Source organism: Melanerpes formicivorus, unplaced genomic scaffold (genome assembly GCF_026170545.1).
Source record: "Melanerpes formicivorus ecotype bairdi unplaced genomic scaffold, bMelFor1.0.p_v2 SCAF_22, whole genome shotgun sequence".
Lineage (NCBI taxonomy): Eukaryota > Metazoa > Chordata > Aves > Piciformes > Picidae > Melanerpes > Melanerpes formicivorus.
This window is the reverse complement of record NW_027142374.1, coordinates 4,070,576-4,098,189: the sequence shown is the minus strand read 5'-3', so window position 1 is coordinate 4,098,189 and position 27,614 is coordinate 4,070,576. Positions and strand designations below refer to the sequence as shown.

The window sequence follows — 27,614 nt, the reverse complement described above, 5'->3', positions numbered from 1 at the left end:
ATCAGAGGAAAATGGGGAAAGGGCTGAACTGTCAACACCAACCATGCCCCGTGGTGGCAGAGACACCACAAGTCCTGGGACACAGGAGGCAGGGAGTCTGCAGCTGGGCACTCTGGCAACCAAGCCAGGAAGAATTTAAAGGCAAAAAAAAGGCCATTTCAGGTCCAAAGTTCTCTGCATGACCCAAGTGTGAGCCACCCAGTGCCAAGAAGCAAGGGGATTAGGTCCAGGAGGCTTCACTGCAGGCTTAGCCCCTGCTGGAATGTGGGTAGGAGGGGGGGTACAGGGCTGGACCTTCCTGGTATCAGATTTATTAGGTTAATTGGGAGGTTAATGCTGGCTAAGCTGGCAGGGAGCCCCCAGCCTGGGTCCACCACATACCTCTGGTCCCATCAAGGGTGCCTCAGCCTGAGCATATCTCAGCAACATCAGCCAAAGGGCCTGGGGAGGGGAATAAGATGGGGTGGGAATGGAAGTGGGGTGAGATGGGATGGAAATGGAAATGGGATAGGGATGGAGTGGAAATGGAAATGGGTGAGATGGGATGGAAATGGGATGAGGTGGAAATGGAAATGGGTTGAGATGGGATGGAAATGGGATGGGGTGGAAATGGAAATGGGATAGGGATGGGGTAGAAATGGGATAGGGATGGGGTGGAAATGGGGTAGGGATGGGGTGGAAATGGGGTAGGGATGGGGTGGAGATGGAAATGGGGTGGAAATGGAAATGAGATAGGAATGGAGTGGAAATAGGATGGAAAGGAGATGGAAATGGGATAAAAATGGGATATAAATGGGGTAGAAATAGGATAGAAATGGAAATAGGATGAAACTAGGACAGAAATACAATGGAAATGGGGCTCCTGCCTCACATCCCAAGGTTGCCCAAGGTGCCTTCTGGTGGGACAGACAGGGAGCTCCTAAAAGAAGCAAGGGAAGAGGCGGGCAGGAGAGAGCCCCCGGAGAACAGCCCCAAAGGGCAATCACCTTCTGCAGTGTCCCCAGCGGTGCCCTGAAGCAGATGCCAGCAGGCAGAGCATGTGAGGCTCGCCCGCTGCCGGGGCCGGCAGCCAGCCCCTCTCCAAGGGGAGCAGAACAATCCCGGGAAGTGACCCGAGGGGACGAGGGGACAGGATGGCTGCTGGCCGCCGCCGCTGCATTGTCTCTTTGGATACCTGGGGGATGAAGTCAGAGGAGGAGCGCGGGGTGGGGGTTGAGCAGGGAGCAGCGGCCAAGCGAAAGAGACACAAAGTCCCTCTGGAGAGGCAATCAACTCGGGCTCCACCTGGGAGAAACCTCAGCCAGGACCTGGAGGAGCTTAGAAGCAGAGAGCTGCTGTGGTTGGAGAAGACCTTTGGAGGAGAAATGTGATGCACAACGAAAGTTGTGCCTGGCCCCACGCAGCTCTCGTCCCATGTCAGGAGGTCCTACTTCTCCTTTCCCATAAATGTGGAAAGGTTTCCCCCCAGCACATGTGAGAGGGCTGGGCACCACCAGGCACCACCAGGGTTAGGTCATGTCCAGAAATACTCCCAGGCTCTTGCATCACCATGGCCAGACTGTCTGGGCAGCTGAGGACTTCCCCCTGCAGAGGGACGTGGTTCCAAGCACACACAGCCCTGGGCAGCGCTGCACAAGTGTCCTCCTGGGCTGCTGGAGGAGAAGGCACCAGCTGGAGCTGGTCTGGAGAGGGCCAGGAAGCCACAGGATGAAGGAGAACTTTCAGTGAGACTGCTGACTTCCTGATCCAAAGCTGCAGTTAGATGTTGAGTCCTTGCTGTGAGGCTTTGAGCTCAGCAAGAGCAGCAGCTCTCTGCAGTGGTGGGTGGTGGGGAAATAGCTCACCCCACATGCCTTTCCCAGAGCTGATCCTCTTGGTGAGGCATGAGGAAGGAAACTCAACCTCTAATTTCTTTAGAAGAACTCTGGTGACTCTTTGTAACCCCACTAAAGCTGGGGAGATCCCTCCAGATAGAAGCAGCCTCATCAAGGAACATGAAGCCTGAGTGGGCTGAGGGAGCACGTCCAGCTCCATCGGCATCCCTGCTGACATCTGCATCCCTGCCCTGCCCCCTCATGAGCCTTGGAGGATGTCTCCATCCTGCCAAGGGCCATCAGAGAGGCTCCTGAGTGCAGTGAAGGAGAGGAGTGGCTGCCACCCAGCCCCTTTGTGACTATGGGCCACCTCTTCTCTGTCTCCCACCTCCATGCTCCCAGCCTGGGTGTTCAGGTCCCCAGATGCCCCTCTGGCATCACAGCTGCCCCCATCCTGTAGGAGGGGGCTTGCTGCAGACCCTGTAAAAGGGCAGATGGGACCTGTGGTGGCAGCTCAGCTGAGAGATAGCCATGGTGGGCTCCAGAAAGGCTGTCTTGCAGCTGGGCTGGAAGGAAAAGGTGCAGGCTGGAGGCCCCTGCAGATGCCTCCACTCTGGTTAACCACTTCCCGTCCTCAGCAGGCCTTGCTTCTAAGAGAAGCAGCGAGCAGCTTGCAGGCTCCTGCTGCCTCCTACCATGGCAGGTCCAAAGGACCCTTTGCAGAGCTCCACACAAAGCTCAGCCTGACCCTGCTGCTCTCTGGGCTCCTTGATCCCGGTCCAGGCTCCTCCAGGCTGCAGGGGAAGGAGGTCCCAGGGGAGGAAGTGAGGTGCTGCAGGATGTGCCCTTCACAATGATTGCTTTTGCAGCACCTCCTCTGCACGTGCACAGGAGAGCCATCCAACCTTCCCCACCAGCTGCTTGGGACACCCTCAGCACTCCCTCTTCTTGGCTTTCCAGCTGCCCCAGAAGCAGGAGGCCCTGGTGCCCCTGGTTGCAGAGGAGCCCATGGACAACTGCCACCCCATAGAATCATGGAATCATTCTGGGTGGAAGAGACATTTAAGGTCGACTCTAATCATTCCCCCAGCACTGCCAGGTCACAATAACCCTCAGCACCACATCTCCATGGCTTTGAAACCCCTCCAGGGATGGGGACTCCACCACTGCCCTAGGCAGCCTGACACAGGCTTTGACAAACCCTTAAGAGGAAGAAATTGTTCCTCATGTCCAAACTAAACCTCCTCTGGGGCATTGAGGCCATCTCCTCTTGTCCTGTCACTTGTTCCTTGGGAGAAGAGACCAACCCCCACCTGGCTCCAGCCTCCTTTCAGGGAGCTGTAGAGAGCCAGAAGGTCTCCCCTGTGCCTCCTTTTCTGCAGGCTGAACAACCCCAGTTCCCTCAGCTGCTCCTCACCAGATCTCTTCACCAGACCCTTCACCAGCTTCATTGCCCTTCTCTGGACCTGCTCCAGCCCCTCAGTGTCTTTCTTGGAATGAGAAGCCCAAGCAGTACCCACACAGAAGAAACATGGGGTGAAACCCAAGTCCTCCCCTGGCAACCCCACAACAAACAACCCTGAGCTCCCCCAGTCTGGTTTGCTGCTGCAGGGTGGATCCGTGGCAGCAGATCTTGGGGCTGCAGATGTTTGTATCTGCAGCTGCTTGGCAACCCCTGCAGCCACCACACTGGAGCGAGCTGGTGGCACCCAGGGAAGGTGACAGCGTGGGGTTCCCCAACCCAGCACGGAGTTTTGCCATGACCCAGCCAGCCATGGTGCTGCCGGGGGGGGGCTGGTTCAAAACTCCCTTCCTACACCTGCTGGGTCCCGCTTGTGATGCCCAGAGTCAGAACAGGGCCGTGGGTGGCGCCAGCCCCCAGGCTGAGAGCAAGTGAGTCAGAGGGGAAGCTGTCGTGGGTGACGTCGGGGTGGCTGCTGTCACCAGGGACAGTCCCCACGGCTGCTGCTGCTGCTTCCCTGGTCCTGTTGGGGCGGGCTGAGAACCCCCACGGAGCAGAGCAGGGTGATCTGGCCCTGGTGGCACAGTCACATCATGGGCACACCTCTGGGCATCAGGAGCTCATCTCCAGCAGACCTTATTCCCTCCCCTTCTCTGCTCATCTCTCTGTCCATCCATCCATTCATCCCTCCCTCCCTGCTGTCCTCCCTCCATCCCACCCTCCCTGCTGTCCTCCCTCCCTCCCTGCTATCCTCCATCCATCCTTCCCTCCCTCCCTGCTGTCCTCCCTCCATCCCTCCCTCCCTGCTATCCTCCCTCCATCCCTCCCTCCCTCCCTGCTGTCCTCCCTCCATCCATCCTTCCCTCCCTCCCTTCCTGCTGTCCTCCATCCATCCCTTTGTCCCTGCTATCCTCCATCCGTCCATCCCTCCCTCCCTGCTGTCCACCATCCATCCATCCATCCATCCATCCATCCATCCATCCATCCATCCATCCTTCCCTCCCTGCCTCCCTCCCTCCATCATCCTTGCATCCATCTATCCAGGACAGACACACAGACAACTACTACTGAGGCTTCAAACCCTTTCACTGAAGCCCCCCTGCATAGCGCTCCCCTCTCCCCCCTCCCCCCTCTTTTTACAGCAGATTTGGGGGTGCTGGGGGTGCCAAATCTGAGCCTTCCCATGCCAAGTGGGGGCAGCAGCAGTTGGCACCCCCTGAGAGGCGGGAAGGGCCTTTACCAACCCAGGAGAGGACACCAAGGTCTTGCTGATCTTCCTTCAAACCACCCAGAGCTTCTCCTGGGGCTTCACCAGTGGTACACACCCCTGCCCCCCAAAATCCACTCAGTGAGTGCAGGGCAAGGCCTGGCACCCCTAGCAAGAGCTGGCTTGGCTTGGTTCCAGCTGGGATCGAGCCAGTTTTCCCTCTTGGGAGCTGGCACAGTGCTGGGCATTGTCCCATCTCATGCTGGCAGAGTCCTGGAGCAGAGCGAGGTCCGGCCACCATCACAGTCCAGCTGGCCACCCCATTGCTGGCTCCATCCCTGCTGTGGAGCAGGCTGGCACAGGAGGGTTGCCCCCCACGCAGGGTGGCACAGGCAGGGCTGTGACCCACGCAGGGTGGCAGGGATGCAGAAGCAGAAGGCGCAGCGGGTTGGCATGGGGCTGGTCTGCTGTGGGTCCTCCTCTCCAAGCTCCCCACCAGGAACACTTCTCACATCTCTGCAGGACAAGCAAGAGGGACAAGGACGTTGGTGAGGTGACTGGAGGGGCAGGGAGGAGCTGTGCTGGACTCCTCCAGGCACCATCCACAACAGAAAGCTGCTGAGGGGGCGTCTGGCTCCTCTCTTGCTGCTTGGCTGCCTCCCAGTACGGCCCAGGGCCAGCAGAAGCAGCACTTCCCACCAGCCACCTCGGTTCTGGGCAGCCCAAAGGGACAGGAACAGATACCAAGAACTGGGACTCGCCAGGGGAATATTTTGGGGCTTATTAACTCAAATTTTCTGCCTACAGCCCCCTGCTCTGAGAGGAAGTGTGGCCTCTGCCTCAGTTTCCCCAGTAAGGAAGCGACTGGGCACCAGTAACCTCACAGGACCACAGAGCTGCCCAGTGCAGCTGCCAGTGATGCCCAGCACGGCACCACCACCTTCCCCAAGGGTACCCATAGCCACACCAGCAGACAAACAGCTGCTCCACAGATGGAGAAGTCCCATCCCAAGACCTGCCCACAACTTCACTCAGAGCCAGCACTAGGTCTTGGGTGGACCTTCTCAAGCCCAAACCCTCACTCTGCTGCCTCCAGGTGGGATATTTCCTCAGGGCTGTAGACCACAAGGAAGAACTTTCTCCAGCTCACCTTCTTCCCTCCAGCTAAGAAAAGCCTTTGGGCAGCAGCTGGAGAGATGCTGCAGGCAGAGAGCCACAAGCATCTGAACACCTCTGAGCAACCTGCTCTAGCTGCAGATGTCCCTGCCTGCTGCAAGGGGCTTGGAGTAGATGACCTTTAAAGGCCCCTTCCCGCCCAAAGCAGTCTATGAGTCCATGAGCTCCTGGAAAACATCAATAGCTCTGCAGGTTGCTCTGTCTGGCTGCCTTTTGGAAAGTCTTCATTGCCAGACCAGTCTGGGCTTCACCCCACCAGACCCCACTAGTCTCCAGCTCCATTTCTCCAGCCAGGAGAAACTGAGGCACCAGAAGGGGAAGGGACACAAGCAGTGGGATAAAAGAGCTTGAAGGAGGATGAGGGGAGATGACAGGCAGGCGAACCACCAGTGAAAGACAGAAGGATTCCAAACCAAAATTTAAGTCCCCCACAAAGGGAAGTCCAACCAGGAGGGTGCTGGTTGCCAGCCTCCACCAAGCCAAAGGCAGTGGAGAAGCTCCAGCCCCACCTGGGTGCAGCTTGGGGAGCACAGGGATCAGAGGCAGCTACCTACCCTCCAGGGCTTTATCCAGGTCTGCAATGAACTCCTCCAGCTCCTGCGTGTCTCCAAGCTTGGCTAGCAGGGAGAAATACACAATCAGGTCCCTCCAGCCCCAGTCTGGGGGAAGAACACTCCCCACCCCTCTTGTCTAACCCAAATTTCTTCTGAGCAGGGTGTGCACCTTCCCTGCACCTCCTCATCCCTGCACAGTCCTGCACTTCCCTCCTAAACACACCTCTGGATTGGTCTGGCCTGGAGTGGGAACATGCCAACCCAGACTCATCCTCTTCAGCTGGGAACATGCCACCCAGACTCATCCTCTTCAGCTGGGAACATGCCACGCAGACTCACACCTCTTTGACTAGGTACATGCCAACCCAGCTTCACACCTCCTTGACTACATACATGCCAACCCAGCTTCATCCTCTCCCAGGACCCAGCTGGGACCCCAGAGCTCATTCCCACTCACAAATCCCACCAGGTCCCACTGGCACCTCCCTGCTCCTTGCTGCTGAGCCAAGCCAAGCACCCAAAAGGAAGCCCTTCAAGATCTTCCAGCCTCACCTTTGGTGGGGTAGGTGTTGGCAGGGGTGTTGAGGTCCTCCTCACTGGAGTTGAGACTGCTTCCTGGGGATGTGCTGGTACCTGCAGATGCAAAGCAGCAGTCACCATCCCTGTCCACAGGCACCTTCTAAAAGAAGCTGCAGGACCAGGGATAGGTCATGTGCATGGCACAGTGTCCCTGGTCCACCCTCACTCTTGGCAAGCCCATCTGATCTTCCTCTGCTGCAATGAAAGTTTGGGAAAGGGGAACTGAGCTGCTCTGGCAGGCCAGACAGCACCAAGAGTTGGCTGGACACGGCCACCAGGACGCTTTGGGGTTATTGTGGTGAACCAGTTCCCCCCTGAGCTCCAAGGCAGTTACCTCAAGCCTCACACAGCCCTGCAGCAGCCAGCCCAGCAGATGCTGCAGGCCCTGAGCCAGTATCTAGTGGTCACCACCTCATGCTGCCCACCCAGCCCACAAGAGATGAGTCAGGCAGGCAACTCAGAGATGGGATGAGCAAGAGGCCCCATGGCTTACCACTGAGCTCCAAAGCCGCCCCACCCCAGTGGCCATCACCCTCCCCAGGTCTCCTCCTTCCCCCAGCCCTGGACTCACTCTCCAGCTCGTCGATGCCGCTGTCGTAGACACTGTGACCTGCTTTCTTCTTCAGCTCCTGCAGGTGCTGCTCATACTGACAGGCAGGGCCTCTCTCAAAGTCCTCCATCACCTCCTCAAACTCTTGCAGCAGCTCACCAAGCTCATCAGCCATTGCTGGGGGAAAGCAGCCACCACAGGGAGGGCTTCAGGCATGTCCCATGCAGACACCCTCAAGAAAAGCCTCGCAGGAGCAGCTCCAGGCTGGGATGGGGCAGATCCAGGCTCTGGCCACCTCTCTGGGGCAAGCTGCCAAGTGTTCTCATGCAGCAGGTCCTGGGCTGACTTTGCTCCTTACCCTTCTGCTCCAGGGACCATCAGCTCTGTGCTCAGCCACCCTCCCGGCTCATCCCCCTGCCCAGCTAGGCTCAGACAAGAACTGGGAAGGTCTTTATTGTGGACCCAGCTCCTGCCTCCACCTTCGGGAAGGTCCCAGCCAGGCAAAACGGGGGCTCCTGGACCCTGCTGAGCCCGGGGGACACGCAGCAGCTCCCCTAGACCCTGTCCTCCTGCTCCCGGGGACCGACCAGCCCCGTGGCTGCTCGGGGGACATGGGCAGAGCCCTGCAGGAGCCGTGCCCAGGGTTATGGGGAAGAGCAGACCGGATCGGCATGGCTGGCACCGACCGGCGGGATCGGCTAGGCACGGCATAGCTGGCACTGACCGGCGAGCTCGGCTCGGCACGGCTGGCACCGACCAGCAGACTCGGCACGGCTCGGCTCGGCTGGCACGGACCAGCGGGCTCAGCACGACCGGCACTCGGCTGCTCAGCACGGCTCGACTCGGCACGGTACTCACCGACAGGCACGGCTCGGCACTCACTGGCAGGCTTGGCACGGCTGGGGTCGGCTGAGCTCGGAGCGGGTCGGGACGGCTCAGCGGGCTCCGGTCCGGGCGGCGGCAGCGACGCTTTTAGCCTCGGGGACCGCCCGGAGCGGTGGGGGTGGCCGTGGGGGTGGCTCTGCAGGGCCCGCCCCTGCCACGCCCCCGCCCCCAAACCGGGGCAGGGAGAAGTTTGGGTCAAGCTCCAGCAACTGGTGACCCCCCCCCCGGCACTCAGCACAGCCCCGGGGTGGGGAACAGGGACCTGCCTGGGGACTGTCACCTCCAGCCCCTGGTGAGCCCTGCAGAAAGTTCCTCTGCCCCCAGGAACTCAAATCGAAGCAGGAGGTGACCCAGCTGGAGGGACTCACCACGGGACACCCGTGTTCTTCCAGTTTACCATCAAGAGCCGGAACTGGTGAGGTGTTACCTTCAGCCTGGAGAAGAGGAGGCTCCAGGAGCCCTTCTGCTGGCCTTTCAGTGCTTAAGAGGGTCATCAAATCATAGAATCACAGCCTGGGTTGGGTTGGAAGGGGCCTTCAAGATCATCCAGTTCCACCCCCCCTGCCATGGGCAGGGACACCTTCCCCCAGCCCAGGCTGCTCAAGGGCTCATCCAACCTGCCCTTGAACACCTTCAGGGAAGAGGCAGCCACAACCTCCCTGGGCAACCTGTTCCAGTGTCTGCCCACCCTCATGGGGAAGAGTTTCTCCACCATGAAAGCAGGGGACAGACCTGTGTGTAGTTGCAGATGCCCCTGTTGACTGCAGGGGTTTGAATTGAATGACCTCTAAAGGTCCCTTCCCACCCAAACCATTCCATGCCCCTCTGCTTCTACCTCTGGCAGAAAGAAATGTAGCAGCAGCTCATTTCTGAGGTTTCCTTCTCAGTTCCTCTGGCCCTGGACCAAACTGAGCTGAGGCAGAGCAAGCACTCAGCAGAAGCCACCATAAAGGCAGGCAGGGCCCAGCCACGGTCCCATGTGTCAGGACTTGCCCTCTTTGCTCCTCAGAACCTCCTCCCTGGACCAGACTGGTGTGAGCTGGGCTGATTAGCCTGGAGAAGAGGAGGCTCAGGGGAGACCTCATTGCTCTCTACAACTACCTGAAGGGAGGTTGTAGCCAGGAGGGGGTTGGTCTTTACTCTCAGGCAACCAGCACCAGAACAAGAGGACACAGTCTCAAGCTGTGCCAGGGGAGGTTTAGGCTGGAGGTGAGGAGCAAGTTCTTCAGAGAGAGAGTTGTTAGCCGTTGGAATGTGCTGCCCAGGGAGGTGCTGGAGTCACCATCCCTGGAGGTGTTCAAGAGGGGATTGGACGTGGCACTTGGTGCCACCATGGTCAAGTCATGAGGTCTGTGGTGACAGGTTGGACTTGATGATCCTTGAGGTCTCTTCCAACCCTGGTGATTCTGTGATGTGCTGAGCACCACAGCCAGGGGTGGGAGATGCTCAGCTGGTGGGGACATGTCCTCCAGCCATGTTCTGTGTGTGGGCAGGGAGCCCAGGGCTCAGCTTGTGTCGTGGCTTTGGCTATACCTTGGAGCACCAAGAGGGTTATTAAGGAACCCAAGAGCCCTTCCACCACAGGGCAGCCCACCAACAGCCTCAGCTGCATCTGCCCCCTGGCTGCAGCCTGTCAGGGGGTGCTGCACCTTCTCAGGTCTGAGCTCTTATTTTGCAAAGGTCCCTTCCCTGTGGATGGGATGGGTGGAGAAGTAGTTCCCGGAGCACAGCAGGCTGAGGAGGGATGTGTGTGCTGAGAGATAGCTGGGGAAAGCCTCCTGAGAACTGATAAGCTCTCCAGAGACCAGCAGTGCAGTTGAGTCTGGAGGGGAGGATAAACCCAGGACACCATGGGGCTGCTGAAGGTTTCCAGGGGCACCAGAACACTTGAGCATCAGCTGGGTGACCAGCACCACAGCCAAGGGCAGGACTGTACCTGCTCCAACACCTCCCAAATGCCTTCCAAGAAGCCCTTGGCATGTCAGCATGACTGCTCCTCTGCTAACAGTCAGGATGCACAGCCTCAGCTCTCTCAGCCTGCCCTCACAGCAGAGGGGACAAAACCAGAGCAGCCATCCTCAGCCAGAGATCACAAGAGGACACCACAAGCTCTGAAATCCTCTAGAACTTCTACTCACAGAAAATGAACTCACAGAACCCCCAGAGCCTGGCCCCATCCTCTTGCCCCCCACCCCTTAGCTCTTGCTGAGCATTGAGCAGATCCCCTCTGGGGCTGCTCTCCTCCAGGCTCCCCAGCCCCAGGGCTCTCAGCCTGTGCTCCTCACAGAGATGCTCCAGGCCCCTCAGCACCGTCAGAGCCCTGCAAACCCACAGCTGGAGCCCTGTCTGCTGCCACCTGCAGACACTTCTGCCCTGGATCTGCCACCACCAGAACAATCTGATGGGTCTGCTCAGCAGAGATGCTCCCACAGACATTCATCACACTCCTTTCACTTCTCCACTCCTCCAGGCTGGGAGAGGGGACTTGTTTTCGCTGGGGAAGGGCTGCCCAGCTGTGCCTACAGCAGCAGTGCTGAGGGCATGCCCCAGGCTTGCTAGATCTCAACGTCCAGGTTTAGGAAGGAGACCTTGTTGTACAAGTCTGATGAGACTGAGCTTCTCTCCAGGGTGTGGGTCAGAGCAGGTGGCAGGGCTGGAGCACGGTCTTCTGCTGAGTCCTCACCCTGTGTGCTCCTAGGAGTGAATAGACAGAGAGGCTCTTTGCAAAGTGCTTCTGCTGCCAACACCCCACCCCCCCCCCACCCCCCCCAGGGCTCTAGCACGGACTCTGAAGATTGGCCATCTGTTTGGACAGGCCCAAAAGGAATGTCAAGACTGGCACAGCTCATGGAACATGGAGCTGTTGGTTGGAAGAGACCTTTCAGATTATGGTGTCCAACCAGTAACACAGCAGAGCTAGGTCACCACTAAACCATGCCCCCTTCAGGGGTGGGGACTCCACCTCTGCCCTGGGCAGCCTGGGCCAGGCCTTGACAACCTTCAAGGGGAAGAAATTGTCCCTCATATCCAACCTAACCCTCCCCTGGGGCATCTTGAGGCTGGTTCACTCGTCCTGTGGAAGAAGAGCTTCACCGTGGGGACTTACAGCGTGGTGCTGAACTTCCTGCGCAGGAGGTAGTCGATGACATCAGGGTCTGTCTGAAAGAGCCTCCTGAGGATGTCCAGCTGCATTTCTGGAGAGACCTGGGAGGGATGCACAGGGGCAATACGTGCTCACAGACCCACCCTGTTGGTGGCACTTCCCACACACCTCCTGGGGCTCTGAGCAGGGCCTCAGCCCCTGCTTTCCACACACTGGCCGTGGTCCTTTAGCTCCCTGCACACCTGAGGGCTGTGCTGTCCACCTTCATCACACCCCTTGGGGTCTGCTTCGACCCCCTTGAGCAACCTGCTCTGTCTGCAGATGTCCCTGCTGACCACAGCAGGGATGTCCCTGCCCATGGCAGCAGGGTAGGAACTACATGATCTTTAAGGTCCCTTCCAACCCAAACCATTCTAAGACCTCAGAAGGCTCCTTCAACCCAAACCATTCCATGATTCACAAGCAGACTCAAGTCATCTGCTGTGCTGTGGAGCTGTGGCCCTTCCTTCTGCTGCCACTGCAAGAGTGCAGAGGGGGAGGAAAGGTATAGGAGATAATAGAATAGAAGAGAATAGAACAGAACAGAATAGACCAAACCAGACCAGGTTGGAAGAGACCTTTGAGATCATCGAGCCCAACCTATCACCCAACACCATCTGATCAACTAAACCATGGCACCAAGCACCCCATCCAGGCTCCTCCTAAACACCTCCAGGGATGGTGACTTCACCACCTCCCTGGGCAGCACATTCCAAAGGCTAATCTCTCTTTCTGGGAAGAACTTCTTCCTAGCCTCCAGCCTAAACCTCCCCTGGCACAGCTTGAGGCTGTGTCCTCTTGTTCTGGTGCTGCTTGCCTGGGAGAAGAGACCAACCCCCTCCTGGCTACAATCTCCCTTCAGGTAGTTGTAGAGAGCAAGAAGGTCTCCCCTGAGCCTCCTCTTCTCCAGGCTAAGCAACCCCAGCTCCCTCAGCCTCTCCTCACAGAGGCTTCTCTGCCCTTCTCTGGACACCTTCCAGCAGCTCAACATCTTTCCTAAACTGAGGGGCCCAGAACTGGACACAGGACTCAAGGTGTGGCCTAACCAGTGCAGTGTACAGGGGCAGAATGACCTCCCTGCTCCTGCTGGCCACACTGTTCCTGCTCCAGGCCAGGATGCCATTGGCCTTCTTGGCCACCTGGGCACACTGCTGGCTCATGTTCAGCCTGCTAGCAGAGAAGCTGCCCTGAGCAAGCCTCACCTACCATGAACAAGGTCTCGTGGTGCTCAATCAGCCTCTGGAGCACCAGGATGATGGCAGCACTGTCTTCAAAGTTCATGGCCACAGCATCTCTCTCCCCAGGCTTCTCCTTCTGAAGGATGTTGGGACCGAAGACTGTGGCCAAGTTGGAAGCTGTCATCTTGTTCCCAGGAATCTGGCAGCAAGCACAAGAGGAAACTGCAGATGAGGGAGGTCCCAGATCAGCCTGATTGTGGTGGGTTGAAACTACCACACTCACCCACCCCCCAGGATGGAACCATGGGCTGCTGAGGGAGGCTAGGGTGTTGATCTGAGTCCAGTTTGGTCCTCTCCAAGCTGGTGCTAGAGCCAGGGTATGTGTTGTTGGAGCATGTGTTTGTCCCTCCTTGCACCAGACCCTCCCTTCCCATCTACCTCACTCTGACAACCCCCCCCAGAAGGTGACAACCAATTATTTCTGTACCCCCTTATGCTAAAGGACAAAACCAGCCTCCATGAGTCATGAAGACATAGAGCTGGGTTTGTCCAGACACCCCAAAATCAACAGCAGTGCATGATGGGAAGGCCTTCATGAAAGCTGGAGGTGGGGAACCAGAATTGGACCACAAAACATGTCCCTGTGGACCAGGTCTCTCTGGGGTGTTTGCCACCCAGAAAATCCCTTAGTTGGACTCAGAGCCACCCAGAGCTGCCAGGGGTGAGGGGGTGACCAGAACTTTGGTTCTACCCCAGCATCCACCCAGAGCTGCCAGGGACAAGGGCACTGACCAACACTTTGGTTCTACCCCAGCATCCACCCAGAGCTGCCAAGGACAAGGGCACTGACCAACACTTTGGTTCTACCTCAGCATCCACCCAGAGCTGCCAGGGACAAGGGCACTGACCAACACTTTAGTTCTACCTCAGCATCCACCCAGAGCTGCCAAGGACAAGGGAACTGACCAACACTTTGGTTCTACCTCAGCATCCACCCAGAGCTGCCAAGGACAAGGGCACTGACCAACACTTTAGTTCTACCCCAGCATCCACCCAGAGCTGCCAAGGACAAGGGCATTGACCAACACTTTGGTTCTACCTCAGCATCCACCCAGAGCTGCCAAGGACAAGGGAACTGACCAACACTTTAGTTCTACCCCAGCATCCACCCAGAGCTGCCAAGGACAAGGGAACTGACCAACACTTTGGCTCTACCCCAGGATCCACCCAGAGCTGCCAAGGACAAGGGCACTGACCAACACTTTGGTTCTAACCCAGCATCCACCCAGAGCTGCCAGGGACAAGGGCACTGACCAACACTTTGGTTCTACCCCAGGATCCACCCAGAGCTGCCAAGGACAAGGGCACTGACCAACACTTTGGTTCTAACCCAGCATCCACCCAGAGCTGCCAAGGACAAGGGCACTGACCAACACTTTGGTTCTACCCTAGCATCCACCCAGAGCTGCCAAGGACAAGGGCACTGACCAACACTTTGGTTCTAACCCAGCATCCACCCAGAGCTGCCAAGGACAAGGGCACTGACCAACACTTTGGTTCTACCCTAGCATCCACCCAGAGCTGCCAAGGACAAGGGCACTGACCAACACTTTGGTTCTACCCCAGGATCCACCCAGAGCTGCCAAGGACAAGGGAACTGACCAACACTTTGGTTCTACCCCAGGATCCACCCAAGCTTGCCAGCAGCTCTGTTTGGCTTTAACCAATGAGATGTGGGCCACCCCTGCTTGATGCTGTCAGGGTGCTTGTGCCAGCCTTACCTCCTGGCCATCAGGGCCCTGGGAGCTGTGGGCATGCTGGGCCACCTGGCTGAGGAAGCTCAAGAGCCGGTGCAGGGTGTCGCTGTGGCAGGGGGGCAGCAGGAAGAGCAGCAGCTGGAGGGTGGCCAGCTGTGCTGGGCCCTCCATGGCTAAGGCAGAGAGCAGCCTGTTAATTAGTGCCCAGCCCTCGTTTAGGTCCATGCTAACGAGCTCTGGAGGAGCTGGCCTGGCCTAGGCCAGAGGGATCATCCAACCACCAAGGACCCCACCAAAACCCCACAGCAGCAGGAGGACACCCCCAGTCCCACCACTGTCTCGTGGCTGTGGCACAGGAGAGCTTTAAGGAAGGATCTGGGATTCCTTCTCTGGGCTCTTTACAAGCAGCTGACCATCTGCTGAGGTCAGTGGTCTCACCCCACAGAATCACAGCATGGGGTTGGAAGGGACCTCTGGAGATCATCCAGTCCCAATGCCCTCCTCAAGCAGGGGCAGCCACAGCAGCTTGCCCAGGATCACAATGGCCAGGAGGGTTTGGAAGCTCTCCAGAGAAGGAGACTCCACAACCTCTCTGTGCAGCCTGCTCCAGGGCTCTCTGCCCAGATCCTGTAGGTTCATCACCCTTCTTGCTGCTTGTGCAGAGTGGCACCCAAGCAAACCTGCCCCTACCTCCTCCAAAAACATCTGCACCTCCTATGAGGAAGCAGAGAATGACTTGAGTTGGAAGGGACCTTCTAGATCATCCAGTTCCAGCCCCAGAGAGCTCCAACTCACTGACCCTTTCCTGGCAGACTGAGTTCATCCTTGTGCTCCAGGATCTCCTCCTTCATCTGGAGGAGTTCAAGGCTAGGTTGGATGGAGCCTTGAGCAGCCTGGGCTAGTGGGAGGTGTCCCTGCCCATGGCAGGGGGTTGGAACTGGGTGATCTTTAAGGTCCCTTCCAACCTCAACCCATTCTATGAATCCCTGGGTCACAGATTTTCCTCCAGGTTCTCCTGGTCTCCCCAGGGAGGCCATGTGCTGAGACATGCTCCAGGCTCAGGATCTGCTTGTCCTGGAGAACCTCAGTGCTCCACCCTCAGCCCCATGGCTCCACTCACAGGCTGTGCTGAGGAAGGGGCTGTAGAGCTCTCTGGGAATCAGGGGGTCTGGCATGTCCCTCAGGAACTCCTTCAGCAGAGCAGCCACATCATGGACACTTTGCTGTTCATCCAAGAAAACATCCAGCCCTTGGTCAAACTCTTCCCTCAGCTGCAAGATGGGAGGGAGGAGAATACCACCAACAGTCAGTGCTTCCTCTTCACACAAGCCATGGTCAGGATCTGGCCCTTCACAGAGCTACTGCCACGGCCAGACAGGAGGGCTGGCTGCTCCCAAGGTCCTCCTGATGCAGGTCACCCCCAAAGAAGGCATCCCAGAGCCCCACAGCCTGCTGCTGCCTAGAGGATGGGCCACAGGACCAGAAGGAGCTGCTGGCTGGTGAAAGGAGGCCAGAGGAGGCTCTGAAGTGCCAACCAAGGGGGGCAGGTTCATCTGCTAAGGCAGCTTGGAGACATGGAGCCATCTCTCCATGGCTGGGAGAAGGAGCCAGCAGCAGCAGGCTGGCTGTGATCCAGCAGGTGCCTGTGATGCTCTGGACCTCTCCATGACAGCATCTGCTTTATGCATCCTCCACCTGTCCTTTGGATGCAGCCAACATCTCACTCACCTGCTGAACTCTTCTCTTGGAGCTCCCAACCCTGAAGATGCCCACTGTTTGGAGACCTGGGGGACACACAGGTTAGAGCTCTGCATTCCCACAGCCCCCTGCCCACCTCTGGAGCACCTCAATGTGATGGAGGTGGTCCTCCTGCACTGCACATGAGGCAGTGAGTCCCTCCCAGCTGCTGGCAGGCTGTTTTTGGGGCCAGCAGACCTCCTGGAGCTCTCTGTTAGTCAGGGAGCAGCTCTCACCTCTAGGCTCCCTGTCAGCCAGATGCTGGATCTGTAGGGGGGGTTATGGCCAGAAGGCACCAGGAGATGTCCCACAGTGACAACCACTTCTCAGCCAAGACACTTCACCCAGCCCTAAGGACCCTCCCCAGGTGGCTTGCCCGGGCTGTGCCCTGCCCCAGGGCTCAGCTGCCTCCTCCCATCTGAGGGAACCAAGGCCAGAATGTCCCAGCCCACCACAGGGGAGGTTTAGGCTGGATGTTAGGAAGAAAGAGAGATTGGCCATTGGAATGTGCTGCCCAGGGAGGTGGTGGAGTCACCATCACTGGAGGTGTTTAGGAAGAGACTGGATGGGGTGCTTGGTGCCATGGGTTAGTTGATTAGATGGTGTTGGGTGATAGGTTGGGCTCGATGATCTCAAAGGTCTCTTCCAACCTGGTTAATTCTATTCCATCCTATCCTATTCCATCCTATCCTATCCTGTTCCATCCTGTCCTATCCTATTCCACCCTGTCCTATCCTATTCCATCCTATCCTATTCCACCCTATCCTATCCTATTCCGTCCTGTCCTATCCTGTTCCACCCTATCCTATCCTGTTCCATCCTATACTATCCCATCCTATCCTATCCTATCCCATTCCACCCTATCCTATCCTATTCCACCCTATCCTATCCTGTTCCATCCTGTCCTATCCTATTCCACCCTGTCCTATCCTATTCCATCCTATCCTATCCCACCCTATCCTATCCTATTCTATTCCATCCTGTCCTACCCTATTCTATTCCATCCTATTTCATCCTATCCTATTCCATCCTATTCCATCCCATCCCATCCCAATCTGTAAGCTGGGTTCTACCAAGGCCCTGTGGCAGAACCTCTCCCCCCAGCTGGCCGGAGGGGCCCCGGGTGCCTACCGTGGGTCTCGATGTGCTTGCAGCACCTGTCCACGATCCGTGGGACCTGCCAGCTGATGGGGTTGAGGCTCAACATCTGCTTCTTGCCCAGGCTCCTCCGTGGGTCCAGCTCATGGGGATGGGACAACTGGAGTGCCTCCAGCAGCTTGGAAGTGTTGTCACTCAGGTCAGTGATGGAGTCCACGGACATTGCACCCTGGGATGGAGCAGAGGCGGTGTGGATCTGCAGGGCGGCAGGAGCTACCCACTAACATCCCAAAAGTGTGACCTCAGGAGCTTGTGGGAACAGGAGGCACCACCTCCAAGCACACACCAGAGGTCTACAGAGCCTGGAAGACCACAGGGAGACCTCTCATCTCCCATGCTTTCGTTCCTCCTGGTGGGAGGTGTCTCTAAGCACAGACTTCCTACTGGGGCATGGCCCTCAGCACCACATCTCCCCTCCAGCTTTGAAACCCCTCCAGGGATGGGCACTCCACCACTGCCTGGGCAGCCTGGGCCAGGTCTTGGCAACCCTTAAGGACCCTCATGACAAAGCTGAGCCTCCCACAGAGCATCTTGGGTAGTCAACACTGAAAGCAGAGCAGCTGATGTCCCCCACAGCAGCAAGGGGCCTCTTGTAGCCAAGCAGCTGTGCTGGGCAGGAATTTCCGCCCCCCCCCCCCCAACATCAAATTTGCCAGGCCCAACATGGATGACCACGACTTCCAGTGGGGATTTCACAAGTGTGAAGCCAAATCTCCAAGATGTGAGGCAGTGGAGGAGTAGAAGAATCCACACCACTGATGGGCAACCTCCTCCCACCCCTACCCACCTCCATCTGCCTGGACATGTCCTCCTGGTAACCTCAGCTCCATGAGAGGTGAGGGAATAAAGCACATCCCACCCATCATGGTCCATCTCTAGCTGGTCTTTCAGGCTCTTTCCAACCCAAACCCACTCTACAAAGCTATGAATCTCCCAGGGGGCAGAGCAAAGCCTGGCTGAGGCACTTAGTGCCACGGTTTAGTTGATTACTTAGGGCTGGGTGGTCAGTTGAACTTGGTGATCGTGGAGGTCTCTTCCAACCTGGTTGATTCTGTGACCATTTCCCTGAGGGCAGACCAGGACCAACCCAAAGTGCAGCAGGAGGAGCTCACATTGCACGAAGGAAGACCCTTGGGGGAGCCACCTGCTGGAAGCTGGAGCCTCCCCGGCCCCGCAGCACCACCACGGTCGCAGCCTCTCTCCTTACCCTTCGCTGGCTCCGGGAGCTGCTGTCAGGAAAGCCTGGGGAGAGTGGCGAGAGTGGCTCCTCTGGGAAGACTCCACAAGGTACCAGCCCACAGCTCCTGCCTGCTGGGGACTTCTTCTGCCTCTGAGCCCGAAACCTGGTTACTGTGGCTTCCACCTCCAGGCAGAGGCGGCGGCTCTTCCTCACCGCCTCCTGCAGCTGCCGGTAGGCGCGGTCGTTGGCAATGACTTGGTGCAGGGGGATCCCAAAGGTCTGAGGAGAGGAGTCTGGGGAGAAACCAGGGAGAATCAGGGCAGCCTGGCCAGGAGGGAGCTGCAGGAGCGTGGCCCAGCGGCAGGGACATGTCTGGGTGGCATCAATGGCTGGCAGATGTAGAGGAGGCTCAGACCAGATCTAGGGAAGACATTTTTGATGCTGGGTGTGGTGAGAGCCTGGCCCAGGCTGCCCAGAGAGAGGGAGAAGCCTCATCCCTGGCACCACTGCAGGTCAGGTTGGTTGTGGCTCTGAGCAACTTGCTCTAGTGGCAGATGTCCCTGCTGGGTGCAGGGGGTTGGATGGATGAGCTTTGAAGGTCCCTTCCCACCCAAACCAGCCTGGGATTCCAGGAGCAGGGAATGCCATGGTTCCATAATGGTAGCCACCAGCAGGAGAGTGAAGAGCACAGCCTGTGACACCAGCTCAGTATGTGACCAGGAGATCTGCAGCTCGACTTCAGGATGGCCACCCTGGAACCAGCAGTACCTCCACATGCCCTGTCCCCTCCTGCTCCCTGCTTCTCCTCCAGCTCTCCAGGAGCCTGCATGTCCTGGGGTGGGTGGGAAGAGCAACTCCAATGGAAAGCCCCAGGGCACCACATGGGGAGGTTGAGAAGTGGTTTGCTGGAGAACAAAGGCTTTACAGGGGTGTTGGGAAGACACCAGGAAAGCTGATCTCCATCAACGCAGACTCCTGCAGTCTGTCCACTTTCTCCTGAGCTTTCCTTCCTTTTGCTGGCCTTGTGAAGATGCCATCACACCTGTGAGACTTCATAAAGCACCAGAGATGTGTGATGCACAGGATCCTCACCCAATTATAACCTCCAGTCTTCTACAGGGTTTGTGGTGACCACCTCTGTCCGAGAACAGCCTTGGCCTTCATGTGTGTTCCCCCAGATAACCTTCCCCTTGCAGATGGAAGGAGGAACTTCACCTCCTGGCTGCAGCCTCCACACCACCATGAGCCATGGATCCACTTTGTAAAACAGCAGTGAGAGACCCAAGGATTTCCTTGAGGGGGCTTTGCACTGCTGAGACAGAAAGTCCTCAGTGCTCCTTCCCCCTCAGCTCTGCTCCACACCTCTGATCTCCTCGGGTTTGTGGCTGATGTCCTCCAAGGGACAACAAAACAGAGCTCAAAAGGGGTAAGATATTTGAGCAGACAGAAGCATTCATGTCCACATCCACACACAGCCCCATCCCTTCCTGACTCCACTACTCCAGAGAAGGGCAACAAAGCTGGGGAGGGGTTTGGAACACAAACCCTGTGAGGAGAGGCTGAGGGAGCTGGGGTTGCTTAGCCTGGAGAAGAGGAGGCTCAGGGGAGACCTTCTTGCTCTCTACAACTACCTGAAGGGAGGTTGCAGCCAGGTGGGGGTTGGTCTCTTCTCCCAGGCAAGCAGCACCAGAACAAGAGGACACAGTCTCAAGCTGTGCCAGGGGAGGTTTAGGCTGGAGGTTAGGAAGAAATTCTACACAGAGAGAGAGATTGGCCATTGGAATGTGCTGCCCAGGGAGGTGGTGGAGTCACCATCCCTGGAGGTGTTTAGGAAGAGACTGGATGGGGTGCTTGGTGCCATGGTTTAGTTGATTAGATGGTGTTGGGTGATAGGTTGGACTCCATGATCTTGAAGGTCTCCTCCAACCTGGTCTGGTCCATTCCATTCCATTCCATTCCATTCCATTCCATTCCATTCCATTCCATTCCATTCCATTCCATTCTCGTTCCCTCTGGTGAATGTCAGCACACCATGGCCCAAGCACCACAAGACAAAGCTCTGTTTGGGCACCTCCCAGCCCAAGCCCACCCAAAATCACCAATTCCCTCCAAGAGCAGAAGCAAGAGGCGGGGGAAAGGGCTCTCTGCTCACCTTTCTTCTCCTTTGAGAAGCTCTCCAGCTTCTGGCGGAGGGATTTGCTGCCTTTAGGTGCAACTGGCAGGAGAAAAAGAAGCAAAGGTTCTGCATCAGTCAGCTGTTCACAGCCTTTCTGACCCTCATGGGCAGAGTGCAGCCACAGGAACCTGCTGAGGACAGAGGGATGCTGTGGGCCAGGGGTGACATGGAGATGGCATGGCGGGCATTGGCTAGCTGGGGCAAGCAGCCCTGAGCTGGGCATTCATAGAATCATAGATTGGCTTGAGGTGGAAGGCACCTTAAAGACCATCCAGTTCCACTCCCCCTGCCATGGACAGGGACACCTTCCACTAGACCAGGTTGCTCAAGGCTTCATCCAGCCTGGCCTTGAACACCTCCTCCACCATCCTCCCCAGGTGGAGGAAGTGATCCCTCCACACTCAGGCACCTGGTCTCTACGGCACTACACCAGAGTGGTGGTTCAAAGAGGCCCTAGCTGTGGGATGGGACCCACCCCAGCTGGCTCAGAGCACAGCCCAGCAGAGCTCTCTGATGTCTCCCTGCTCAGCTGTGTGACCCAGGAGATCACAAACATGAACCACAGAGAGAACAGAGTCCAAATGAACCACAGCTGATGGCCGTGGTGGCTTCCTACCTTGCCATGCCTCACTGCAGGATGGGCCTTTGAGCAACCTGGTCTAGCTGAAGGTGTCCCTGCTCATGAGAGGTGATATTAAAGGTCCTCTCCTACCCAGACCATCTGGTGAGGTTATGAGAGCCTCCCCAGAAATCCCACGCTGGCCCTCAAGGGGCCAGTGCTGCTCCCCAGAACTGCCCAGAGGCAAGCCAGGGACCACAGCCAGCAGCTGCCCACTGCACACCATAAAACCTTCCAGGAGACATCACCCTGGCCTGGCTGGGCTCCTTGTTCCTGAGGGATTTTCGTCCCAGGGACAGCTGGTGGGGATGTTTGGGTTCTTCTGAGAGCTTTGGAGGAAGGTGAGAAGGTTGGAATGAGGAACACGCAGACAGAGCTGCCTGCAGGGATTCCTCTGCCGCACCACGGGTGCTGCTTCACTCAGCCGAGCAGACAGCAGGAAGATGAAGGACAGCCTGGAGACAAAACACACCCAGCCAAGGGACAGAAGGCCACCACAGGGTGAGGAGGGAGGACACGCCGTGCTGAAGCCGAGCATCAGCACAAACCCTCCGCTCCTGAAGCTCAGCAGCTGCTCCCAAGAGAAACAAACCATCAGGCAGCAGATAAGAAAGTGGCCATCAGGACCTGAAAGGGTCCATCCCCCTGAGCTGGTACCTCCATGACAGAGCAGCATGTATGACCCATGACAAACCCTGGAGGTGGGGACAACTGCTTTCCCCTGGGATGCCTCACAGCCAGCTGGATGCTGTGCATCCCTCAAAGGGCTCCTCCTTCCTGGTCACCTCCTGCTCAAACCAGAGAACTACAGAACTGGTTTGGTTGAAAGAGACTTTGAACCTCATCAGGTCCAACCCTTAACCCAGCACTGCCAGGGCAGCACCAAACCATGGTCTTCAGCACCACATCTGCAGGGCTTTGAAAGGCCTCCAGGAGTGGAGACTCCACAACTGCCCTGGGCAGCCTGGGACAGGCCTTGACACCCTTTGAGGGGATGAAATTGTTCCCCATGTCCAACCTAGGGCAACCAGAGGCTGTTTCCTCTTCGTGCTAGACATTAATCCAGAAAGCAAAGCTTGTCCCATCCCAAGAGCCACTGAGGCAGCCCCAGTGGAAGACCCTGCCAAGTCATCCCACATCTGGTTTGGATCAGGGGGATCAGAGGCAGACCACAGGCAAGGTCAGGTTCTCACACTGCTATGGACACGCAAACCCTCCTCCAGAGGCTGCTGGGGCCCTGAAGGCTCAGAGCAGAGCAAGGAACAGTGAGCAAAATGGACCCAAAGTGTCACTCCAGCCCCTGTGGTGATGTGTGGGCGTGGGGATGAGAGGCAAGGAGCGCCCAGACCTCAGCCCTCCCTCGGCAGGAGCTGCGCTCTCCCCTCCTCTACCTTCGGCCAGGCTGAGGTCTCCAACCAGCAGCTTCTCCTGCAGCTTGTAGAGAGCAATCTCCTGCAGACTGGCTCTTTCCAGCTCTGAAAGGCTGTGCAGGGCCATGGGCTGCATCCTGGGGCTTTATCCTGGCAGAAGAGCCCGGGTGAAGGTCCTCTGAAACACACAGGTACATACAAATAAGGCAGGAGCACATCATGGAGACATCCACTGCCCCTGCAGGGCATGGCCAAGGGCCTCATTCCCTCACCCATCCCTTGGGCAGCTCCCCCTCTTGTCTGCAGCCTCCTGGAGAGGTCAGGCAGGGACCCACAATTTCACAAGACCCATGAGGAGCAGCTGAGGGACCTGGGGTTGCTCAGCCTGGAGAAAAGGAGGCTCAGGAGAGACTCTCTGGCTCTACAGCTCCCTGCAAGGAGGCTGGAGCCAGGTGGGGATTGGTCTCTTCTCCCAAGGAACAAGTGACAACACAAAAGGAAACAGCCTCCAGATGCCCCAGGGCAGGTTCTAGCTGGACATGAGAAACAACTTCTTGCCCTTGAGGGTTGTCAAGGTCTGGCCCAGGCTGCCCAGGGCAGTGGTGGAGTCCTGAACCCTGGAGCTGTGGTGCTGAGGGGCATGGTTTGGTGGTGACCTGGCAGTGCTGGGTTAATGGTTGGACTTGATGAGCTCAAAGGTCTCTTCCAGCTAAAAGCATTCTCTGATTCTTTGTGCCATGCTGGCTCTGAGCTCCTCACCCTGCCCTGACCTGGGTGCTACACCCTTCATCACCTCAGCAGCACCCAGCAAGCCCAGCCATGGTCCAAAGAGCAGCAGGAAATGGAGGAGAGGACCAAGGTCACCAGCATGTGCATGGAAAAGATGGAGCCAGAGGACAGGCTGCAGAGGAGCCTTCCCCAAGAGGACAAATAAACACCTAGAGACCTCCTGGAGACAGTGACAAGGGTGAGAGCACCCAGGGGTGGGACAAGAACCAACCTCAACCCATCAGCAGCTGCCCACCATCCCCCTCTGTGCTCTGGGCAGAGCTGCTCCTGGCCAGGACTTGACACACCAGTTCCTATGTTTCTACCTCACCAGAAGCAAGGGACAAGGCAAGGGGTGGTGGAGCAGGAGCCTCCTGGCAGGACAGGACCAGCTGTGCCACCAGCAGATGCTGCAGAGCTGGAGATGGACACACACACAGAAGGAAATTACCTTTCTGCAGGAGCAGCTCCCAGCTCTGGACAGAGCCCACGTCCACAGCTCCTGCCGAGGCCACAGGGAAGGTCCCAGAGAAGTCCCAAGGATGAGGCTGCCTTGGGACAAGGAGGAGGAAATGATGAGGAGAGGGAGCAGGAAGGAGCTGGGGCAGGCACCTCTTATCTGGTGCTACCAGGGAACACCAGAATAGCTCCATAAACCCCAGCAGTGCCAGAGCAGCTCCTGGGGCTGCTGCTTCACAGGGCCTGGGACTGCCCTGGCTGGAAGGGACCTTTCAGATCATGGAGTCCAGCCCAGCACTGCCAGCTCAACAGCAAACCATGGCCCTCAGCACTTCACAGCTTTCAGAGCCCTCCAGCAGCAGGGACTCCACCACTGCCCTGGGCAGCCTGCCACAGGCCTGGACAACCCTCCAGGGCAAGAGACTGTTCCTCACATCAACATAAACCTCTCCTGGGGCAACTGGAGGCTGTTCCCTCTTGTCCCATCACTTGTTCCTTGGGAGAAGAGGCCAATCCCCCACCTGGCTCCAGCTTTTTTCCCAGGGAGCTGCAGAGAGCCAGAAGGTCTCCCCCCAGCCTCCTTTTCTCCAGGCTGAACACCCCCAGCTCCCTCAGCTGCTCCTCACCAGCCCTGTGCTCCACACCAGTGACAGCTCCATGGCAGCAAAGAGCTGGGTGGGTGTCCCTGCCTGAGCTGGTGACACCCTGTAGAGCCCCATGTGGCACCAGGTGGGCAGGAGAAGCTCGCTCCAGCCTGTGGTGCCCCTTGCAAGGAGGACAACACCGACAGGCAGCAGGGGGACAGCCGGAGGGCTGCAGATCCTCCCTGCGTGGTGGAAGCCGTGGAAGAAGTGTCCCCAACTCCAAACCAGAGCTGAGATGCCTTAGGCTAGAAGCATGGACTTGGAGCCTCCTCTCCTCCCCACTGTGGCTTTCCTGGATTATTTTTAGGATGAGGACTTACATAAGGAAAACTGCTGGGAAGAGCTGAGCCTGGCCACCCCTTCTCCTCCCCGGGCACTGCGCTCGCTCCCTGTTCCCCCATCCCGGCTGGAGCCAGGGGCTGACATTTACCTGCCTGCTCTGCTCCTCCCAGCAGCAGCCCCGGCTCCCTTCTCCTCCTCTGGCTGATGGTTTCCAAAGCAGTGTCTCCAGTGATGGAGATCAGGCAGCAGAAGCTTCCCGGTGCCTGCGGGCCGGAGGAGAAGCGGAGAAGCAGTGGGGAGGAGACTCTGCAGCCAAAGGCAGCCGAGGGGAGGAGAGGGGGACTGAGAATGTGGACACTGTGCCAAGAGAAATGAGAACCAGAAACATCCTTGTGTGGAAAGAGAGGGCAGGGTCAGCTGGGAAGGAAGGGCTCTTCCCACGCCTGCTGGTGTTGGTGCCTTGGCCAGGGATGGAGCGTTCCTCAGCCCATCTCATGGAACCACACAACCGTGGAACCATTTGGAGAGGGAAAGATCTCTGAGCTCAGGGAGTCCCAGCCCTTACCAGCACTGCCAGCTCACCACCAAACCATGGCCCTCAGCCCCAGGGCTTTGAAAGCCCTCCAGGGATGGGGACTCCAGCACTGCCCTGGGAAAGCCTCCCCTGTGCTTTCCCCACTTCCCCAGCAGTAACCAGGACACCCAGCAGAGCATCAGCTGCTCCAGCAGATGACACCTGGAAGGGACATTCTCTGCCTGGGAGGGCAGGGATGGTTCCCCCCTGCAGACCTCTCAGCTGCTCCATCAGAGTATCCTCACAAGGGGCATTCTCTGCCTGGGAGGGCAGGGATGGTTTCCCCCTGCAGACCTCAGCTGCTGCATCAGAGCATCTTCACAAGGGGCATTCTCTGCCTGGGAGGGCAGGGATGGTTCCCCCCCTGCAGACCTCCCAGCTGAGTATCAGAGTATCTTCACAAGGACCAAGCCTGCAGGGTGCTCAAGCCTGGCCAGGCTGCCCTCCACATCCATCAGGGGGGTCTGAGGGAGCACAGAGGCTCTCTGCACAGCACTGAAGAGCTCATGGTCCTGGTGGGATAGCTGCACAGCTGGTGTCCTGTGTGACATCCTGCATGAAGATGGCCCTGCTCACTTAGGTGACTTTTAAAGGTCCCTTCCACCCCACTCTGTGAGTCTATGACACATCCCACCCCAGGCCCACCCCTTGTCCCTCCAGAGTTATTCACCAGCTCCCATTTTAAACCAGACACCTCCTGCCCATCCTGGCCCCTCCCAGGTGCCTGGGGGACTTCTGTCCCTCCTGATCCAGCAGCCCTCTGCTGTCATCAACCGCCTTGACCCTTCCCCACAGCAGCTGCCTGCTGCTGCAGGCCTGCAGCCTCCTCCAAAAGCATGAAGCTACCAAAGAACCTCCTCTGCAGGTGGAGACACCTCTGGGGAGGCTGCTGAGGTCCTTATCTCCACACACTGCCTCAGAGCCCAGCTCAGTACAAACTGGTGCACCAGCTGCCCACCCCAGGCACTGCCAGAAGCAGCAGAGCCAGCTGCTGTGGAGGAGGAGGTGGTCACAGACCACAGTTTCACTGCCTCTTGAGTCAAACACCAGGAGCTGGAGGGGAAGCAGGGACTGTTGCAGCCAAGGGCCACTGGTCACTTGCTGTCCTTGTAAGCTGAGTGCTCTTGCTGCTCCCTACAAGGGGAGCAAAGCCCCAGGAGGGCAGAGGACCTGGGATAGAGCATCTCCTTCCCTCAGGTGGGCAACATCAAGTAGGTGAGGACAAGAAAGCAGCAGAACCAAGATTTGCTCTTAAAAACTGTTTATTCCTTACAAACCCAACAGCCTCCTGCACTGCCACAGCTCCTCAGGGCCTTTCTTGGCCCCCACTCCCAGTGTGGCAACCTCCAGTGACAGGAGTGAGGACAGCAGGTGGCCCTGGGCGCCTGCAGTGCCATCTCCCCAGCCTCCCCCCTGCAGAATGGGCTTCTCCTGGTGGCAAAGAGCAGATGAGGGTTCAGGGAAACATCAGCCCCACTGGAAGGCTCCCAGCAGAGACATCCTGGAGAAGGGAAGCAGCAGGACCCAGGACTCCTCTGGCCCTTTCCTGGACCTTCCAAGCACAGAGCCATCGCTCCTCCTGCTGCCCCCCAGAACCTCCCTGCTCCTTCCTGGAGCTGCCCAAGAGTCTCAGCCACAGCTCCAAGGCACGAGCCCAGCCACACCATATCCCACAGGATGGGGCCCTTGCTGGCCCAATCACAGCTCCCACCCTGCTGCTGACACTGGAGGAGCCCAACAAGCCCTGCTGCATCAGCTTCCACCTGTGAAGCTCCTCCAGCCCCAGCCCAAGCTCCTCCAGCTGCTCTCTGGATGCAGAGTGCAGGACCTGCCTGTCCTCACCCCTGTGAGCTCTCACCCTGGCTGCTCTCTGGGGCTAAGTCAGCCCAGCTGGGTGAAGCTTCCCTCCTGCTCTCCAAAGGAAAGGTCTCTGAACACAGCAACCCTGAAGGTCCTGCCCAGAGCAGGAGGCCCATCTCCTCCCTGGCCACCCTACCATCCCAGGTGCCCTTGTATTAGAGGTACCAGGCTCTGCCCCTGGCACTGAACAAGGAGGGTGATGGCTTATCAAGAAGGCCCCAGGTCTGCTCTTCCAGGTAGACAGCAATGAAGTTGCAGTAAGAAGTCTGAGGACAACCACTAGAGACCTTCAGGGCCTTGGGACAACCACTGAAGGGATCAGGAGCACAAGCAGTGAGCTCCTCTGTCCCTCCCTGATGAGGGGAGAAGCAGGAAGGGCCACCAGATCAGTACCCAACTCTGAGCCTGGTGCCCCAAACAGAAGCTGGGGTCTCTGACCATGGGTTGGTCTCCATGACACCAGGCACAGATGGGGCACACCTG

The 27,614-nt window shown here is 57.8% G+C and overlaps 2 protein-coding genes across 3 annotated transcripts; both read right to left on the bottom strand.

Moving 5' to 3' along the window:
• Positions 1–4,371: 4,371 nt before the first annotated feature.
• On the bottom strand, positions 4,372–8,308 carry LOC137447915 (regulator of cell cycle RGCC-like). The gene is made up of 5 exons (XM_068151907.1): positions 8,201–8,308; positions 7,364–7,519; positions 6,766–6,846; positions 6,214–6,276; positions 4,372–4,999 (listed from the first exon to the last, which is right to left on the bottom strand). Exons 2-5 carry the CDS (start codon positions 7,515–7,517, stop codon positions 4,992–4,994), a joined length of 306 nt encoding a protein of 101 aa, XP_068008008.1. The 5' UTR covers positions 7,518–7,519; positions 8,201–8,308; the 3' UTR covers positions 4,372–4,991.
• Positions 8,309–10,427: 2,119 nt separating this feature from the next.
• On the bottom strand, positions 10,428–24,955 carry ARHGAP36 (Rho GTPase activating protein 36). 2 transcript variants are annotated; one of them, XM_068152226.1, is made up of 12 exons: positions 24,846–24,955; positions 23,764–23,864; positions 22,566–22,722; positions 20,532–20,594; positions 18,407–18,672; positions 17,173–17,368; positions 16,033–16,088; positions 15,425–15,575; positions 14,329–14,477; positions 12,576–12,746; positions 11,334–11,431; positions 10,428–10,921 (listed from the first exon to the last, which is right to left on the bottom strand). In XM_068152226.1, exons 3-12 carry the CDS (start codon positions 22,678–22,680, stop codon positions 10,783–10,785), a joined length of 1,404 nt encoding a protein of 467 aa, XP_068008327.1. In that variant the 5' UTR covers positions 22,681–22,722; positions 23,764–23,864; positions 24,846–24,955; the 3' UTR covers positions 10,428–10,782. The 2 variants fall into 2 exon arrangements, with proteins under 2 accessions (XP_068008327.1, XP_068008328.1); XM_068152227.1 differs by lacking the exon at positions 23,764–23,864.
• Between the last annotated feature and the right edge of the window lie 2,659 nt (positions 24,956–27,614).